At 40.6% G+C, this 19,049-nt stretch overlaps 1 protein-coding gene across 1 annotated transcript in view; it reads right to left on the reverse strand.

Moving 5' to 3' along the window:
* The window catches only part of LOC149791954 (uncharacterized), a 144,725-nt gene that overhangs the window by 85,432 nt on the left and 40,244 nt on the right, over positions 1–19,049 (reverse strand). The window contains exons 3-7 of the mRNA XM_089970469.1: positions 13,101–13,254; positions 8,584–8,759; positions 3,171–3,304; positions 1,647–1,782; positions 418–544 (exon numbers count right to left, since the gene is read on the reverse strand). Of these exons, the coding sequence (XP_089826595.1) occupies positions 418–544; positions 1,647–1,782; positions 3,171–3,304; positions 8,584–8,759; positions 13,101–13,254 (727 nt within the window). The remainder of the gene's footprint in view (positions 1–417; positions 545–1,646; positions 1,783–3,170; positions 3,305–8,583; positions 8,760–13,100; positions 13,255–19,049) is intronic.

Raw genomic sequence — 19,049 nt, forward strand, 5'->3', positions numbered from 1 at the left:
ACCAATTGTGAAATATTTCACGTATGAGTATCATTCTAATTTTGTTCTAAACATTCCATCAAATAGAACCAAACTTTGCAAGAGAAATGTTAGCATCATTGGTAAATATAGATATATATATATATATTCTGGGTAGCAATCGTATACATTATTTTCTGAACTCTTATAACACCACATGACCAGCCAAGAAACAAGAATGAAACCAAAAAATAAATAATAATAAAATAGAAAGTAAACTCCAAAAGTTTTGGAAAATTCACAAATGGAATCTGATTAATAAATGGGGTCAACACTGTAACATAAAATCAAATCCAATACAATCTTTTCATTATATATTCTGGAAATGGCAATTATTTTTTGGGCATTGAGAGTGAGAGTAGTATGCATGTAATAATAATAATAATAATAATGTCTTACCCGACAAGACAAGGCTGTAAGGAGTCTATATCTATTCGTAAAACTGGGTTATTTGGATTGCTTTTCAGGGCTGGAAAACAGAAACCTGGGTATCCACCACAGTGACCTTCCACAACCTGGACTGGCTCTGAAAATATGTAGAAAAAAATTGAACGTGTTTTTTTTTTTAAACAAATGAATAAACGTGAGAAGAAAGCTGAAATTGCGAGTATTGCGCCTCCATTGAGATGAAGTACATATCTACTGATCTCATTCCCTGACAAATACTGACATTTCATGATACATTTTCTTTTGATTTTTTAATTTTAATTTTTCATTTTATATAATGTTTAAAAAATACTGAATAAGAAAATTGACATACTGTAGTCTGGAAAGAAGTATGTGATGGTATGTAGTAGGGCTATCAAATTCAACAATAGTAAGCCTTAAACAAGGTGTGGATTTCTCTGGATATATTAAACATGGAAAAAGCTGTGAATAAGTCAGGATATAGTAAGCATGGAATAAATCAAGGTATAGTACGCCTGGAATAAACTGTGAATATGTCTGGATATAGTAAAAGCCTGGAATAAGTGTGAACTGATCCGGACTCCGCATGCCTGAAATAAGCTGTGAATATGTCAGGACACTGTAAGACTGGAATAAGCTGTGAATTTATCTGGACACAGTAAGCCTGGAATCAGTGCGAATTGATCTGGCATCAGCATGCCTGGAATAAGCTCTGAATTTACCCCGACAGTACACTGTTGTGCACGCTGCCGTGAACTAAATATATAATTTGTATAAAAGATACTGTACTCATCTTAACTTACAATGTACGGAATTTCGTTAAAAAGGGCAATACAAATATATTAGTGATGATGGCAATAATGATAATAATGACGTCGACAAAGATGATAATAATAATAACGTTGATATTATTTTGTTAAAGGGTTTAACATCATTTTTTAGCACAAGATAGGATATACATGATGGCCAATGTTAATGGTGGAGGAAGAACCTAAGAAAACCCCGGAAAGAACCACTGACCCACGAGAAGCTACAGGCAAGCATTCTCACATACCCACATTGGCCAAGCCCGAGACTCGAACCCACACAGACAGAGGTGAGATGGCAGTGAGTGCTTTAGACCAGTCGTCCACTCGGAGCCCCAATAATAATAGTAATCCATGTGATATACTGTAGCCAGAAAAAGAAATGACTCGCGGTGGCACATTTTCAATTCATACCCGTTGAGTAAACACTGACTCTCCAGCCTCCTCCACAAAACAGCTTCGTGTCTCCGGCACATGGCATTCGGCAGTCAGACTCCGGTTTGGTTCCGTACAGGTCATGGTTATTTCCACAATGACATTCATATTGGTACTGTAATCCATTCAATAATCAGATTCAAATTCATATTAATGCATTGCAAAAAATATGTAGTCATCTAAGTATAATTCCCTTAAATCAAGACCCCAGTGTTATTACCATTCTATCTCGTACGTAAGGAAATGGTTACGATCTTGTGAAACATGGCGATAATTAATTTAATATCGCAAAAGAAACAAAATATTGCAAACATCGCAACAACTGAAAACTATTAATCCAAATTTTGCACATTTCAAAATATCCACACACAATTAAACTGTGAAGAAATACCCTAATTACTGACGTTTCCGTGAGTGTGTATTTTGTCCATAATTAAAAATGTATTGGACATTATAATCTATCAGTATGATATCATGATATATGCCTATGCATAACAAAACACAGGAAAAGCGCCCCCTATCATGGGCATCAACACGAACCGACTACAGAGAAAACTAAAAGGCTCTTACAGAAGCATGGATCTTGATATGAACATACACACTTCAAGCAGCCTGCACACATTCAACAAGTTCCAAGTCATTATATGGTATCGTATATGCAAAGAAGCAGAAAATAACAGCATCATTATAACTGAATGTGCAGGATTTAGCAAAATCCTGAAGATATACAAATCACCTATCAACACAACCCTATGTAAACGCAGATCTATAAACAGCATAAATAGCTTTACAGACAACATAAGCAAATATTCAGATGCGGCTTGGATCCAACGATAACAGGATTACTTCAGATGGTTGACAATACCACGTCAGTAGTGTCTGTCACTGAGAAGATAACGTTAATTTGACCTTTGAATGAAATACCACGAGTACCAACAGAATAAACCAATACTTCCAACAAAAAAATACGCCGTTAACACAACGCAAAGATAGGTTGACATTTGTCTGATTGAAGATGCTCAAAATTATTTATTTCTGCTTGAATGCTGATGTTGCTACATGATTCTGATTTCATTGTCCTACATAGTTGCATATAAGTTGGTTTGTTATAGGTTTATTATTATCTGTATGTGGCTTTTCAATCTTCAATCCATCTGACCAGGCAGTATGATCAATGGCTAATGTCAGCGTTTTACTTAAACATAAATTAAATATTAGTTAAAATACAGACTATTTATGTCAAACTTGTAAATATTCAAGGTTGCAGGTAATACATCGATGGAAAGTAGAATGATACAGCATCAATAGTGTGTTAATTATTAGGTAATAAAGTTTGGATCTATAGTGATTTACATACATGTAGAAACTGTCAGAGCTTTTTATGGTGAGGAATAAATAAAGTCGGATATTAGGACATTATATTTCATTGCAACTCAAGTACAGGTTTAATTTCCTTTTCTGAAAAAGTGAGTCAAATCAATTTATTGCTTTTCTATTACTTACCTGAACACCTGCAAATCGGAAACCGAGCTGCCGGCAGTGGTCCATGCAAAAACGAGGTGTCATCTGCTGATGATCGTCTAGGCGTCCTGCGGGAAGTATGCGCCGATCTCTGTCTTCAAAACAACCTATGTAAGCTACCAAGAAAACAGAAAAAAAAAATTATGTAAAAGTTCACAAATTTGTTTTCTCCTTCGAATACGTCCCCAATCACATTACGTTAGCAGAGCAAGTAATAGGAGGAGGGGATGCTGAGCATCCAGCCTCTACCTCGGGCATCCTACTAGGGAAGACTGGCTGTCCCCCATACGAATGATAACCCATTCTCCTAACTACATAAGCAACACAGCCTGGGGTCACTTGACCAATGACTCTAACATACGGTGAATAAGACGATTACTGAAATCTTCTTTCCTACAAAATTTCACCAGTGAAGCCAACAATCTGTGTTGATTGATCCATTTCGGCGTGGTGGCCATCAGTGCTGCAGCCACTGGACCCACCACATTTTAGGTTGCCTCTGCGATGCCAAATGTCTGACGTCAGATTACGCCAAGAGTACGACCCACTTCAGCCACGAAGAAATGGCTTGAAGCTTGATATCCTATGTTCAAGTTTAAAAAGATGGTTCGAAACTTCGGAGCAGTAAGCTACGTGAAGCGACTCCAATCTGGTGAGACGTCAGAGTACAATGACCCACTTCAGCCACAAACAAAGGGCTTGAAAGGTGATATCCTGTGTTCAGGCTCACACCGGAAGGAAAAAACATTTGTGCGTGCCACGACTTGTCTGAGCGCGCTTCAAATTAGTGCTTGAGAGCGCGAACATGATCTTGCATGTCTGCTTTTCTCGACCTGCCTATGGAAGAGATCGCGCAAGAGACGACTGTTTGATTACCGTCAGACGATAACCTATTTTGAGCTGCGATGCCCGATAGTGTCAAGCGAATCACCGAATCCTCCGACCTGAAGAGAATTAGGATTGACATAAATGGGCATGCAACTATCTTACCCTGCATGCAGAATCTAAAGCTATCAGGAAACATAACCGCTATGCTATTGACTTTAGCGAAGTGCAGGCTAGAGGATTAAATATATTAAAGTTGTTATTGTTGTTGTTGTGGGGTTTAACGCAATTTTGAGCACACAATAGGCTATTTATGGCGGCCAGTATTAATGGTGGAGGAAGAAGCTAGGAAAACCCCGGGAAGAACCACCGACGCACGTAAAGCTACTGGTAAGCTTTCTCACATACCCACATTGGCCGAATCCTAGACTCACACTCACGCAGACAGAGGTGAGATGACAGTCATCCGTAACGGAGAGCGCTTTAGACCACTCGGCCACTCGGGGCCCCATAAATGTATTGGAGATGAACCATGTTAAAATTAAGGATTGGTTCCATTTGGAGACAAGATAAAGATATTGTTTGTTTTACAATATCAGATAGGTCTCTATCCCGCCCAAAAATATGTTTGTCATGGGGAAGTAGTCAGTGGCAGCGTTTGGGGCCTAACTGTTTCTCCTCAAAGAGCTAAACAAAGGTCGGCCAGTTGAGTGATTGAGACACGCAGAGGGAAGATATTGGTATGGCACCAATCTTTGAAAACATGTTTTTCTTTCATTATGAGAATTCAGAGTCGAGGGTGTTCTTACCTTTGAGATTCTCTCCATAATAGAAGGTTTGAATTGTTTATGTCGCAAGGCTGTCCTGACAAAAGCAGAGCATGTAGAAGAAGATGATAGTCCGGGCAGTAAAGGACCACCAACAATGGATGTTGGAAAATATTCGGGTTAGCCGGAATCTTCCCGGGCAGATCTATTGCTAGAGAAAGTAGATCGATAATACCGAACTTGTCCCATCGGCGAGGGGCTACCAGAAATGTCTTGCCATTATGACAACTTCAGGCTCATTTTCAGTATTATCAACATGGGAGGAGAAGCAAATGCACACAACCCCTTTCAAATGATTGACAGTTCATCCACGGCCCAATCATTTAGGTCTGGAAATATAGAAAAGAGGGTGGACAGCGTGTGATTCTACCGCATCGCCAAGAGGTTGATCATCGGAAGCAACCGAAGCGCACAAATCTGAGTGAAGACTGAGTGACGGTGAGACCATTCCGTGCGAAGGACTTGACCATCTCTGAATTGATTCTTGGCCAAGAGACTGAGGCTTCCGGGTATGTGTCTGATTTGTATGTGTACACGGAAATTGTTGCACCCACATAGAAAATGACAAATCAGATCATACAGGTCGAGTGTTTTTGGTGCGTCTCTATTTGAGGAGATATGTCACCACCACAGAGTTGTCGAACCTAATGAGGACCGTTATCGCCTCAGAGTCAATCTGTTTAGAAATGAAAGGTATTGAGAACAGTTTTCAGGATGTTGATATGTAGAGATCGTGCCCATGGCTCCCAGGTGTCACTGATGGAGATCACCACCGTACTCACTTGTGGAGGTACCTACCGTTATAACCGCTTGAGGCTTCTTCAGCGGGATACCAATAGTCAGCCGTCCTGGATTGTCTCATTGACGCGGCAACGATCGATTCTCACGCGTGTTCAAGATGACATAAAACGTGACGTCATTGTCTCAGCAAGGTTCGCATAGACAACAAAGCGGGATTACGTCCGCTTAAGTGTTTAATAAACCGAGTCGGTGCAAAAAGTCTCCCGCTAAAATTCATGTGTTTTAGGAAACGTACTCTATGAGTTACGAGTTCAACGATTCTAGTAAAGCAAACAAAAGGGAGACACACCAGATTATGTTTGGTTAGGAACTTCATACCCAGACGAAAGGAGTTTTGGGATGGACGAGCGTGTGACTTCTAGTTCACTAAAAGCCTAGGTGATCTAGAAGAGAAAGTAGATTATTCCTGCCTTGGAGTAGGATACAAATTACAATCTGCTGCTGTAGGATGCCGCCAGGTAAGCTGCCGTCGATGTGTAGATGACGTCGGCTTGAACAGGGAGCCGATGAAATCCATAATCTCAGTAAAAGCCCATGGGCTGATCTTGGGGCCGAAGGAAAGAACGGCAATCTGATAAACTGTGTCACGGTCAGCAAGAAAAGCTGGGAAACTGTTCGTGACTCTGGGGAATGGGAATGTGAACAATATGCGTCGGTCAGGTAGAGATTGACCGAATACTTTCCGCATTGCACGGAGAGGCGGGTTAAACTCGCCTTCTCCATCTTCAATTGGTTGAGCTGACCCCAGTCGATGGTGTGTCACAACTTGCTGTTTGCTTTCCGAAAAGGAGACAGCCTTGACCATAACCCTGGTGATTTTGTTTGTTTTTATGAGCGACCATATCTCCGGTTGTAGAAAGGCATCCTTCTCGCGATCGTGAGGCGGGGAGAGGGGAATGTTGATGAAAGAAACCCAAAGCCCCTCCTAATGACCTGGATCAGTCCCCGTCTGAGGAAATAGAGATATTACAGTGAGCCGCAAATTGTTTTTTTTTTTTTATACGGCCACTGTACGACTGCATCCTAGGGATCCATGTGACTCGGGAGACCCCCTGTCTTGAGGCCGTTTAACATCCTTTCACACTGATGTGGAATGAGTGGTTCCGAACGCCCGTGTGGGTTGAGCGGCGATGTGGAGGGGCAGTTTCTGATTTGCCTGCCTCCAAACTTCCTCTATTCTTCCTCCAAAGCAACGGCGACCTGAACAAGTTTGCCAAGAAAGGAAGGGTACGAGATAGTAGAAGCCGCGTGGATCCCACACATGTGACACGTGGTATCAAGATTATTTTGGCCGAACCCATCAAAGAATTGGCCATGATATGATGAGAAGTTCTGGTCATTGACCCTATCAAATCAAGCTGTCGCCTCCCAAGCATGGCTATTGCCGGTTGTCTGCAACGATATCCTGAACTTAATCTGATGTGGATGAAGCAGATTTGTCCGCCCAGTAAAACAGACAAGCATACATATGAACAGCTACTACGTTCTTATCAAGTGACAGGAGATCTGTTCTGAAAGCGTCTGTCTCCCTAAGTCCATTTCCTCCTCCACAGTGAGATCTACCGATTTGTTAGAGCAGCGGTACGGGTGGAGACATTCTGGATTAGCTGACACTTGACAAAAATTGTCCTCGACGGCGGCTTGAAAGCTAGAATAGTTGGTCTACTTGCAGCACTAAAAAAGACATACCAGGTGATGCGAAGCCTCAACTTCATCCGCGGTAAAGCTTTACTAGATCGTCTTTGTGGAAAGCAATGAACCTACGGAAGGCCGATACAGTCGTCAATGTCAGCTGGTTTGCTCGGCGAATAGTCGACCTGGAAGCTGGCGGTATATAAGACTGTACAGCTATCACCAGTACCGGCCACTCCAAAGGTCTGGATGGACAGAAAGATTTCTCACTGAAATCTTAATCATAGAAAGGGTATGTCGCCGACTGTAAGGTTGGATGGCTAGTGTGGTTTCAGTCTAATTAGATTCAACAGATCCAGTGTGAACAGCGTGTGCTCTGCGCGGATGCTGGTGGTATGTACGACAGTTCGGCAATCTCCGATACCAGCCTAGCTGAACTGACAGATTTCTTAGTGAAATCTCCAGTATGGTATTGATTAGATGCCGTAGGCATGGCTAGACGGACGGATCAAACACTAACATGCCCGTATGAACGATTTGTCTGGGCCATTTAAACGAAACGGTCCCCATGCTAGAACTGTCGTCTGGACTGCCGGTGTCGGTTGGACACTTGTCGATGTCGGTGACGGCTTGACTGCCGATAACAGTACGGCAGAATTAAGAGTTTGATTCAAAGGATCCGGCATGAACCCCATGCACCCGAACTTACAGGCCCGATCGCCATGTTCTGACATGCTGGGGGACTTAAGCCTCGTTGATTGCCTAAAAGTGGGGCTTACTGCCCTAATGAATTGGTATCGCTAACAACGAACCATAGGTTGTTTTCCTTTATTCATTCCCTCTTTCCTTCCCTTCAATGCCGAAAGGACGATCGTTGTGAACGCGCATTTCATCCGTTTAGTAAACATTCGTCCTGAAACGACACAAGAGAAAAAAGCATAATTAGAAAATAGTATGTATAGTACGACTGGATTTGGGCAGTTGCAGACTAATATTCCAAAAACGTAATGTGACTGGGAAACGTATTCGAAGGAGGAATAACGTTTTTCATACCTTATTTTATTTTTGCATAGCCAGCAATATAGAACGTTACCGGGTGTCGTTAGCGTTAGAACAGGATATCAAATTTTGTTTTGATCTATGCAGAGTTGAAGTGTTTTACATAAATATTTGCAGAAAGGGCGCATTTTATTAGGAACTTTTAGAAATGAAAGATTTCAGAAGTATGTTTTATGAGAGTGAAAGTAATTAAAGTGGCATCAAAGAGAAGAGAGCTACTCGGCTTGGTAATAAAGTCTGACTCTTCTTACATGAATCAGTTATATTCGCACTTCCCGAAGACACATTCCCAGAGGAGAAATTCCCTTGCCATGTCCACTGTACTAGCATAGACACGTGGAAAGGTGTTCCGGTCAAATCTATTTTAAATCCTCCAAGAGGAGAGCATTTCGGTGTACTGGCGAATTTGTCCCCAGCAGTGGCATATCTAGGAAAAAGTCCGTCATTAGTACTTATTAAATGTTGTATGTTTATTATATCAGCTAAAAGAGCAAAAACAAATTAATATTTTCAAAGATATTACAAGCGAAACTTCGCTAAATTTAATGTATTTTTATATAGTTTACGGGACCAGGTCCGCATTTCACCAGCATAAGTCTTGAAACTAAATATAAACTTAAATCACTTAATTGGTCAATTTTAAGACACTTTTAAATCGCCGCCTGTTGCATTCTAAACTAAATTAATTTTGTATTGGTGAAATCCAGTCTGATTCCCGTAAGCTAACACAGATGATGTAAATTTATTTATCAAAAAACGCTTACCTTTTTAAAAGGCTTAAAGTCATATAACTAAAACCCTTCCCCATACTCTGTGGTAACATTTTGTAACGTTACTTCGCAGAATCAGTGAGAAGTACATTGACCTTGACTTTATGTCACAACGTAATCTTAAACTCGTCTTGATTTAATACCAGATTTATTAAACTTGCTGACTAAAAGGCATCACTCTCTGCAAGCAGATTGTGGCATATAATATTATTCAACTCGTTTCATATATTTCATATGAATTGGAAAAGTTGCGAAGTAATCACTTTATAGCTTCACTGACCGATGGTGATCCGCCTTCAGAAAAATGAAAATCGAAACTGATTTCGGGTACGGCGACTTCTCTGGAAATGTGTATTGCTCCTAACAATACTATCAACATCAACATCGACGTTTGAACGTATTCAATGATATTAGGTAATTAAAATCAAAAGAGAACTCATTTTTCAGATGTCAATATTAAAATCAACAATTTAAGTAAATTGGCATAAATTGACACCATTGAAAGCGCCATGCCGTCAATCTAATAAATTTGTCGTTTTTGGCAGATATTCCATGAAATGGTGACACTGGGACCATATCGCATGTGGTATCGCTGGAAGACGTCGACGTGATCCTCTGCTCATATTTCCGTTATAATTTGATTCAAAATAATGAACGACTGGATCTAGTTCATTTGGAAAATTCTGATCATCAGTAAGTTGTTCAAACCAGCTGATGACGTCTTCTAGTCTCATAAATACGACGGCAGAGAAACATCGTGCTTTGAGAGCGAATTATGGACGGGCGCCATACTGAGTCTGAAACCCCGATTCCTGAATACATCTCCGTACGTTTTGACTTAGATTTAAAAAGCAGCCACGGACTGAAGTATCTGCAATTTTTACTTTAAAGTCTGAGATGACTGCAAGTCGTAGTCGACAGATTAAGATCACATGGAATTGATTAAGACTCGGATTAAGATCACAAGGAATTGAAGCATCAATGCATACGATTCCTGTGTCTTGTTCTTCAGAAGCCCATAAACACATTTAATTGTTTCGTAATTTCCTAGTAACGCATGAATTGTGTAAAGATGAGTATAGTTTCTTGGTAATACGTAGAAGGTTCTTTCGGCAAACAAGTTTGGTTTTTCGTTGAGCAAATATGTTGCCAGATCTTATATTCTCAGATAACAATCTCAAGAATCGTGATTGCCGAAGATGCATTGAAATTTTCTTGGAACCAGACTCACCACCAAACTCAATAGCTCCCTGGCGTTTCCTTACTTTATTGTGCGACAATGGAGACGTCGAGGCTAATACCCGAACGACAAGAATACGCACTTAAGAAACATCATGTTAAGTAATATTTTGTGTGCACTTTCACACTCAGTTGCTTTACGATATACCTCTCCGACAACTATCGTTGCCGATACTGGTTCAGGTGATGGAGCATGTAGATGATGTTCAGATGACTGGCATACAACATTTTCAATGCTCTGTAGACGAAATTCACAGCCCAATATGTTTTCGTCCTTGCTCTTTTTATTCCATATAAATATATATTCATACTTTTCGAAATAAGTTATTAGTTTATATACCCAGGTTTCATCGGATGTGTGCTCACACATGCATTATTTTCTAATGTAATTTGTGCCCACTATTAGTTGAACCATACAAGAACCAGCATATGAACTAGAAGCGATTAAGGTTTTATATACTACCCTGGTTAGAATACATATCAGGTAGCCATTAGAATCATATTTCATTAACGTTCACTCATTTAATCGTAACCAATTTTATGATTATTCGGCCATGATGAAATTATGATTATGCGGATTACGAAACGAAGATGCGTGCTCAGTTGTGCATGAGTATTGATACAATGCGTGCTCAGCAGTAACATTGAATAAAACAAAAAAAAATATTTTTGAAGTGGAGTCGATAAATTTGATGTCAACTAAAAATTATCCACGTAATGAGTTTCGAAGAAACATGTTCGCCTACAGGAGTTAAGCGAAATGAAAATCAACCAAAGACTGTCGCCGAAATGAATAGCCGACTAATTAATTTTGGACGATATGGTTGTCGACGAAAACAACTGGAACCGAAACGGCTAACGGCCAAACCGATACATTTTTCGGGTACATTCATGCGTCCAACAGTCAATCCGATAATCATGGAGAGCAGGTTTTCTCGACTACAAACTTAGACTGACGAAAACAACAACGTTTCTGCTGCAATGGAGACTCGTATTTTAACGATATTTTAGGACAGAACTTTTAAGTAAAAGTAATAAGATTGAAATTTTCTCTAAATTGTATTAAAAGTACTTTTTCATTAAATTATATTGAAAGTGATTTTCCACTAAAATATGCTGAGATAAATTGTATCTATTTGTGTAATATAAATGTATGCTATTTTATAAAGATCGCGATTTACGAGCAGGTGCAGAAATCCATAAAATACATTTCGCTTGTATCTAAATGTCAGCAATTTAGATTGGGGGTGGGGGTGGGGAAGCTGCTGAACATGCAAAGTATTAAATCAATAAATGGATGAGTTACGCAGATGGTTCACACGATTGCCCTGGGAAAAGTCAAGAATCTTGTTCTGACTGGAATGAATGAAAGCAAAAACTGTATAAATAGAGAAGCGGGCTTACTACGAAGGCTTAGTTCGTTCTTTCAATCAGGCCAGCTCTGTCTTTTCCTTACAGGTAAGAATCGTCTGTGTTCGCAAACTTCTTTAAAGAATGGGCACTTTTTTAATATTTGAGACTTTAACGGTAAAGTTCGTATTTTTCCAAACATTTTTGTGAGTTCTTTATATTTTATATTATAATATAATGGAATGTTTAATTGTATTTGTGGTATGTATTATTGGGAAAGGTGAATTCGCTACCAACTTCATGTTTAGATTTAATCTGGAAATAAAAGATTCTTTAAGTAATAATGAGTAATGTTTAGTAAACTATTAGTATTCTATTTTAAATTTAGTAAAATAAGTTTCGACAAAATGATTGTTGCATTAATTTTATACTCATTGGATATCATGAAGTAACCGAGATTTAACTATCTGTATAGCATTCTAAAAGGCAGAAATTATACAATGAAGTTGGTAAGCTCGATGGGAAAGTGTAAATTTATATTTATTTCTTGTATTTTAATATAAAGGCTTTATAAATGTATCTTTAGAATGTAGCTTTATATATATCAATATAAAGTTCGTTCCTCGAGTCAGAACAGCTCTGTATTTTCTTTACAGCGATTCCGTATCTCATTCCCCAAGATGTAGCCGTATCTACACGGTTATTGGTGATACCCTTGTTAGAGAGCCTGAACTCCTTCTCTCTCTCTCTCTCTCTCTCTCTCTCTCTCTCTCTCTCTCTCTCTCTCTCTCTCTCTCTCACACACACCATGAACAAAGACATTGCTTAACTTATGGATAATCCCTTCTCATAGCAAGAGATAAGAAGAATGTTATGATAAAAAAACGCATCATAACATATATAACATGAATTTTCTTTGACATGAATTCTCTTAGAAATATTTCGGGATAGTAACAAATTTAAACAGTTAATATTCAAGGCGGAGAGAGAGAGAGAGAGAGAGAGAGAGAGAGAGCATTTGTCAGCACATGATATAAAATCAACCAAAAAAAAAAGAAAACAACAAAGAGCAAAGGTTGCTCATTATTACATTTAGACCTACATAACTTGTGCATGGGTTGGTTGAAGAGAGTATAGGATTTTCAGATAGTATACCCTAACATACGAACCCATCATATTTTCCTCAAAGAGCTCGAAACAAAGATAGATAAACCTGGTGCCTAGCATTTCTTACACGCCTCAAGTTACTGTTATTCTAAATATGACTTTCGCCAAGTATACGCGAGCAAGACCTAGTACAAAAACTTGATGATTTACATTCAAATTTAACTATTTGAAAGTTTTTCGTGTCAAACGCTTTTAATGTAGCAAACCAAATAGTGTAGCTTGTGTAATATTCCATTAGATACCTGATAAAGCGACTACCGGATCTGTTTGCGAACGTGTAATCGGTGATGTCCACATTAAGGGATTTGGGATCCAGTCTTATCTTTCTATAATCAGATCTGCCTGCTTGAAGGAATGCTTCTCGAGGGAGTTTATCGGCACATGCGTCAGTGGCCCCTGGTAAAATAAAAATACAGTTTAAAATAATGACACAAAAGTCATACACAAGAACAACAGCGACCATAAAGACAACAATCATTTCATTATTACAACTAGTACAGCTGCTACGTTGGCACCATAACTTTTGTTGCTTCTGCCATTACTACTAAAGGATTTTGTTGCAGTTGTTGTAGTAGGGTTTAACGCCATTTATCAGCACACGATAGGCTATACATGGCGGCCAGTATTAATGGTGGAGGAAGAATTCGGGAAATCCCCGGAAAGAACCACCGACCCTCGCGAAGCTACTGGCAAGCTTTCTCACATACCCACATTGGCCGAATCCGAGACTCGAACCTACTCAGACAGAGGTGAGATGGCAGTGATCCATAACGGAGAGCGCTTTAGACCACTCGCCCACTCGAGGCCCCACTGCTAAAGGAAGCATAAACAATAAAAGAAAACCCCTGTTTCTGCTAAAGAGAATTTAACAATTCTTTAACCACTGCCACTATTAATGTTGCTAATACTATTGATAGGCCTAACTCTTGTTAGGAATTTGCAAGCAATATTTGCCTGTCTGTCTGTCTGTATATGTGTATGTGTGCGTGCGTGCGTGTATATATATATATATATATATATATATATATATATATATATATATATATATATATATATAATGTTTGTGTGTGTGTGTGTGTGTGTGTGTGTGTGCGTGCGTATGTATGTATGTATGTATGTATGCTTGCATGAGTGCTTGTGCACACCATCCTCTGCATCCAATTCCATCTCTAGCCGTATTGACCTTGTCCTGACACTGGATCCAGATGGTTTTGGAGGAGAGTGAGGTTGAAGACGCGTAACGCATTCTCACTTTTCACCAAGTAACCGAGCATGTCACTTGGTCATCCTTCTACCCAAAGTCCTGTGGCGAAGGAGAAGAGACAAAGCGGCAGGTTTGGGTACATTGGCAGCCATAGCCAGGGCCCCGAGTGGCCGAGTGGTCTGAAACGCTCTCCGTTACGGATCACTGCCATCTCACCTCTGTCTGCGTGTGTTCGAGTCTTAGATTCGGCTAATGATGGTATGCAAGAAAGCTTGCCAGTAGCCTCTCGTGGGTCGGTGGTTCTTTCCGGGGTTTTCCCCGAGTTTTTCCTCCATCATTAATACTGGCCGCCATGTATAGCCTATCGTTTGCTGGAAAATGTCGTTAAACCCTACAACAACAACAACAACAACAAAAACAGCAGCCGTAGCCACAAACCTGGTCGGAGGTGGATTAGGTCGTTCTTCACGCATCGAACAACATTGGAGTTCGGCAGACCCTTGAGCGACTGATCAGCCCCCTTTCGGGATTCGCTGTGCTCACCTCAATGGTATGAGGAAGGAGCTAGAAAAAGTGTCCTAAAATTGCATGCATCATCTTTCCTTAGCTAGCGAAGCTCCTACTTCGTCGGTCAAAACACTATGAAGGAAACGAAAAAGACTAGGATCATTAATTTCACCCTCGGCCTCGGCCTGTGCGTATTCTTGGACAGAAATGATGCTGAACGACCTCAGAAGAAAACTGCTCTGACTGGTAGAGTGTTAGCCAGATACAAGGAAACAGGGCTGGATGGAGTGGGACAGCTTTATGAAAGGGTCTCTGCTAGACCAGTTGGAGTGGTAATTGAAATAAGGAGCAACGCAAGGCCGGAGTCGGCTTTGCTGTAAAGTCAATGTTCGTTAGCGAGCTAGTTGGGCTTCCAAAGGGTGTGAACGACATGCTTATGACAAGGAAACTCTCCCTATCGAACGGAAGAAAACATGTTACGATCTGCAACCATGACTAACCCAGAAGAAGTAAAGGACAAAATCCTCGAAGAACTACATAATACCATAATCTCTGTTCACAAACCTGACAAGCTCATCATCTTTGGTGACCTCAATGCAAGGGTAGGCTCTCAGAACATCTCCTGAGAAGGGGTCATTGGAAAGCAACAGCAATGGTCTTCTATTGCTCAGACGTTTCATCGACTAGGTAATAGGTAGGAAGAAGGACAGCCATAATGTACGGTTGACCAAGTCCATGTGTGGCGCAGAATGTTGGACTGACAACTGCCTTGTGGTCTCCAAGACATTTATCCGTATCCAACCCAAAAGACACCAGCAAGGCAAGAAGATTCCAAAAACTGGTGAAAATCGCCAAGCTGAAGAATTCCAACTCAAAATAGTCCTTTTCAGTACTCTGGAAAACTATCTTCAATCCATCACTCTGGACAACACTAATGAGAGTCAGACTGGTGGAATCTTAGAGTGCGGGTCTACAATACCGCTACAGAGATCATATGGACCTCTTTCAGAAAGCACAGGGACTGGATTGATGAGAATTCCGACGAAATCTGGCGGTTGTTGGATGAAAAAAACATCACCTCCACCAAGCGTACCTAAATGATTCAATGTCCATCTGAAAGAAAGATGCCTTCAATAACATCCGAAAGATTGTTAGGTTGCATTGGAGTTATTTGTGTAAGTCCGTAGGTTAAGACTTTACTGGAATATATGACGGGTAAAAATTCTTAAGGAAGCTGTTTCCTGCAAGGCAGCAAGCGTAAGTAAATAATTAGGCTAAGTAAATTGGTGGGTGATAAAGACGAATATCCTAGAATGGCAACTGATAGGCAGTTGGTCTGAGAGTTTAAGTCTATCGGTAAAGACGAATTAGATTACGAAGGGACCCAATTAAAGGAATTTGAAGATCGGAGTCTCAGCGAATACAGAGAACAGCAAGCGGCAGAGAAAGAAAGAATTAGACAAGCCAAAGAAAACGGAAGAATCAGAGAAACCGAGGGAAAGAAAGAGAAATCAAGTTAGCTAGATTGCAGGCCGGAGAAAGAGCCAGGGAGAGAAACCATACGTTAGCCATGGAGAGACTAAGGGTCGAAGCGGAATCTAGACCGAAGAACTGAATAAACGTTCAGGACCAACAAGCAAAAGATCAGAGGACAGACGTTTCGTTCAGATAATAATGCCGATATTTATGGACAGAGACGAAATCATCGATAACTTTTAACTCATTTCGAATGGTAGCTTTAATCCATCATATACCCAAAAATCAGTGGGCCATTAATATCTCTGCATTTTTGCAAGGATCTGCCAATGATGTATATCATGATATGGCACGACTGAATTAGATGATTACGACGCTCTCAACAAAGCGCTTTTAAGGCACTGCGAATTGTCGGCTGAGAGTTTTCGCAAACTTTTCAGAGACACCTCTCAGCGAACAAGGGAGACACGCGTAATTTCATACTCGCGTACGCGCGCTTTTCGATAAATGGATTAAAATGATAGGCATAGCGCTCACTTATGAAGGCATACGGGGGGAGATCTTAAAAGAACATGTCCTCAGTACGTATCGACAAGACCTTTTCGTATTTTTAGCGGAACGTGAATTTGCGACCTTAGAAGATATCAGTGTGATGGCTGAGCGATATGAGAGTGCACACTCTCATCCAATCACCTGGAAGTACCCCAAGCTAGTCTAGGATTTTCACCTTTCGAACTAGTTTATGGGAGGACAGTGAGTGAACCTATGGCTGTATTGAAACAGCTATGGACGAATGAAAACGCATATCAGTATGTTCTTGATCTCCGTGACAAGCTGGAGGAAGCTTGCAACTTGTCCCAGAAGAATTTATGTAATGCACGGGGACGTCAAGTCAAGTACTACGACAAGAGGGAAAAGAAACGGAAGTTTGAAGTGGTTGACAAGTTGCTGTTGTTGTTAATGTTGGAGCACAACAAACTCCAAGTATCCTGGAGGGGACGTTCGTTGTAACGGAAAAGAAGGGTGCACAGAACTACTGTTTCCATGTAGGAGATAAAGAGACGTTTACCACGTTAACCTTCATAAACGCTATCGTGAAAGGAAGACACCCACTGAGGTCGTGGCTGCTACAGTTGTGACCGAAGAACCCGACGACAACAGAGGAGTGGTGGAAGTACTTCCTAGTTGTCCTTTGACGTGGGATGAAACCTACATCGACGTTGTCCTTGACGTATCGTTAACGTCAGAACAACATGAAGAGGTGGAGTAGATACTCCAAGACTACTCAAGTGTCTTGACAGAAAGACCAGGCATGACGGATTTGGAAGAGTTCAGTTTGAAGTTGCTGGATGAAACAGCTGCGAAACTGAAACCCTATCAACTGCCTCATGCAGAAAATGTACCGGACGAAATTAAAAATATGCTGGACTTAGGGGTCATTGAACCAGCCGAATCTGCATATAGTTCACCGGTGGTTTTGGTCCAGAAGAAGGATGGTGATCACCGCTTTTGTGTCGACTATCGGAAATTAAACAGCATCACAGAATTTCAGGTCGAAATGTTACCTGATCCCGAGTCCATATTTGTCGGAGTAACCACCACCGAATATTGCTCTAAAATAGACTTATCCAAGGCATATTGGCAAATTCCAGTTTGTAGGAAAGACTGTTCAAAACCTGCCTTTGAAACACCATATAAGACATACCAATGGGTAGTCATGACGTTCGGGGTCCAGATTGCACCCATCATTTTCAATCGAATGACAAGGAAACTGCTAGAACCTTTAAGAGGAACCGGAGTTTCAAATTTCATTGACGATTTGTTATTGCGACATATACATGGGAAGAACACGTGGTCTTACTGAGAAAAGTCATCGAACGACTTAGACTGGGCTCACTGCCCGACCATCTAAATGTCACATAGGATTTCGGTGACTGACTTATCTAGGACACTTAGTGAAGATACATTAATCCCAGACAGTGCTAATGTCGACCAACTTCAGAACGCCGCACGTCCACCTTCGAAGACAGAAGTGCGATCTTTTTTTACGACTTGCAGGTTTTTATCGTAAGTACGTCGCAAACTTCAATCCTATTGCTAGTCCGTTGACTGATTTGACAAGGAAGAAGGCTCCGACGAAGGTTATTTGGATAGACGCTTGTAAAAGAACCTTTCAGACGTTGAAGAATAGGTTGACGACAGACGCCGTAGTGAGACTACCACGCGTGTTCTGACAGGGTTCTTGGTGCAGTTTTACTGCAGGAGCATGATGAGAACCTATTTCCGGTTGCTTATGGTAGCAGGAAGTTGTTGCCAGCAGAGCGTAATCATTATGTTACCGAAAGGGAATGCCTAGTGAGTATCTTTGTGATCTCTAACTTTCAGCGCTATCTGTGTGGGCAAAAGTTTATTCTGGAAACTGATTACCAAATACTTGCTTATTTGGCCCAAGCCAAATGGACGTTTAATGACATGGTCATTATTTCTTCAGCAATAACAAGCTGAATTGCGTTACTTTAAAGGAAGGGTCAATGTAGGAACGGATTGTCTGAATAGACTGATTCTGCGGTGAAGGGGTCGGTTTAGGACATGTAAACAATAACTTGAAATGCAATTTCAAAATTCGGAGAGCGAAATGCCAGATTTTACTCTTACGATGGGTGGTGGGGGTGGTGGTGGCTATGCAAAGTGTCGAATTTTGAATTGTATTGAACCTTGAAGTTGAATGCATTGAGCATTACAATTTTATCACATTTTAGCCAGACAAGTCATTGTCAAGAGACCCTTCGACCCTTCTTCTCCCACCCCCCATGTCATTGTTAAAACTTAGACACTGCTACGCTGCTAATAAATTCTGCTGACATAACTTAGATTGATTTGGAGTTGCCGCTATTAATTATTTTTGATTCGATTTTGCTATTTATTCTTTTTTTGGTCTAAGGGGGCTCGTATTGCACTATTTCTTCCCAACAGTCTTGTTCAGTTCTCTGTTGAAATTATATTT

Source organism: Sinohyriopsis cumingii, chromosome 9 (genome assembly GCF_028554795.1).
Source record: "Sinohyriopsis cumingii isolate HCF-2022 chromosome 9, ASM2855479v2, whole genome shotgun sequence".
NCBI lineage: Eukaryota > Metazoa > Mollusca > Bivalvia > Unionida > Unionidae > Sinohyriopsis > Sinohyriopsis cumingii.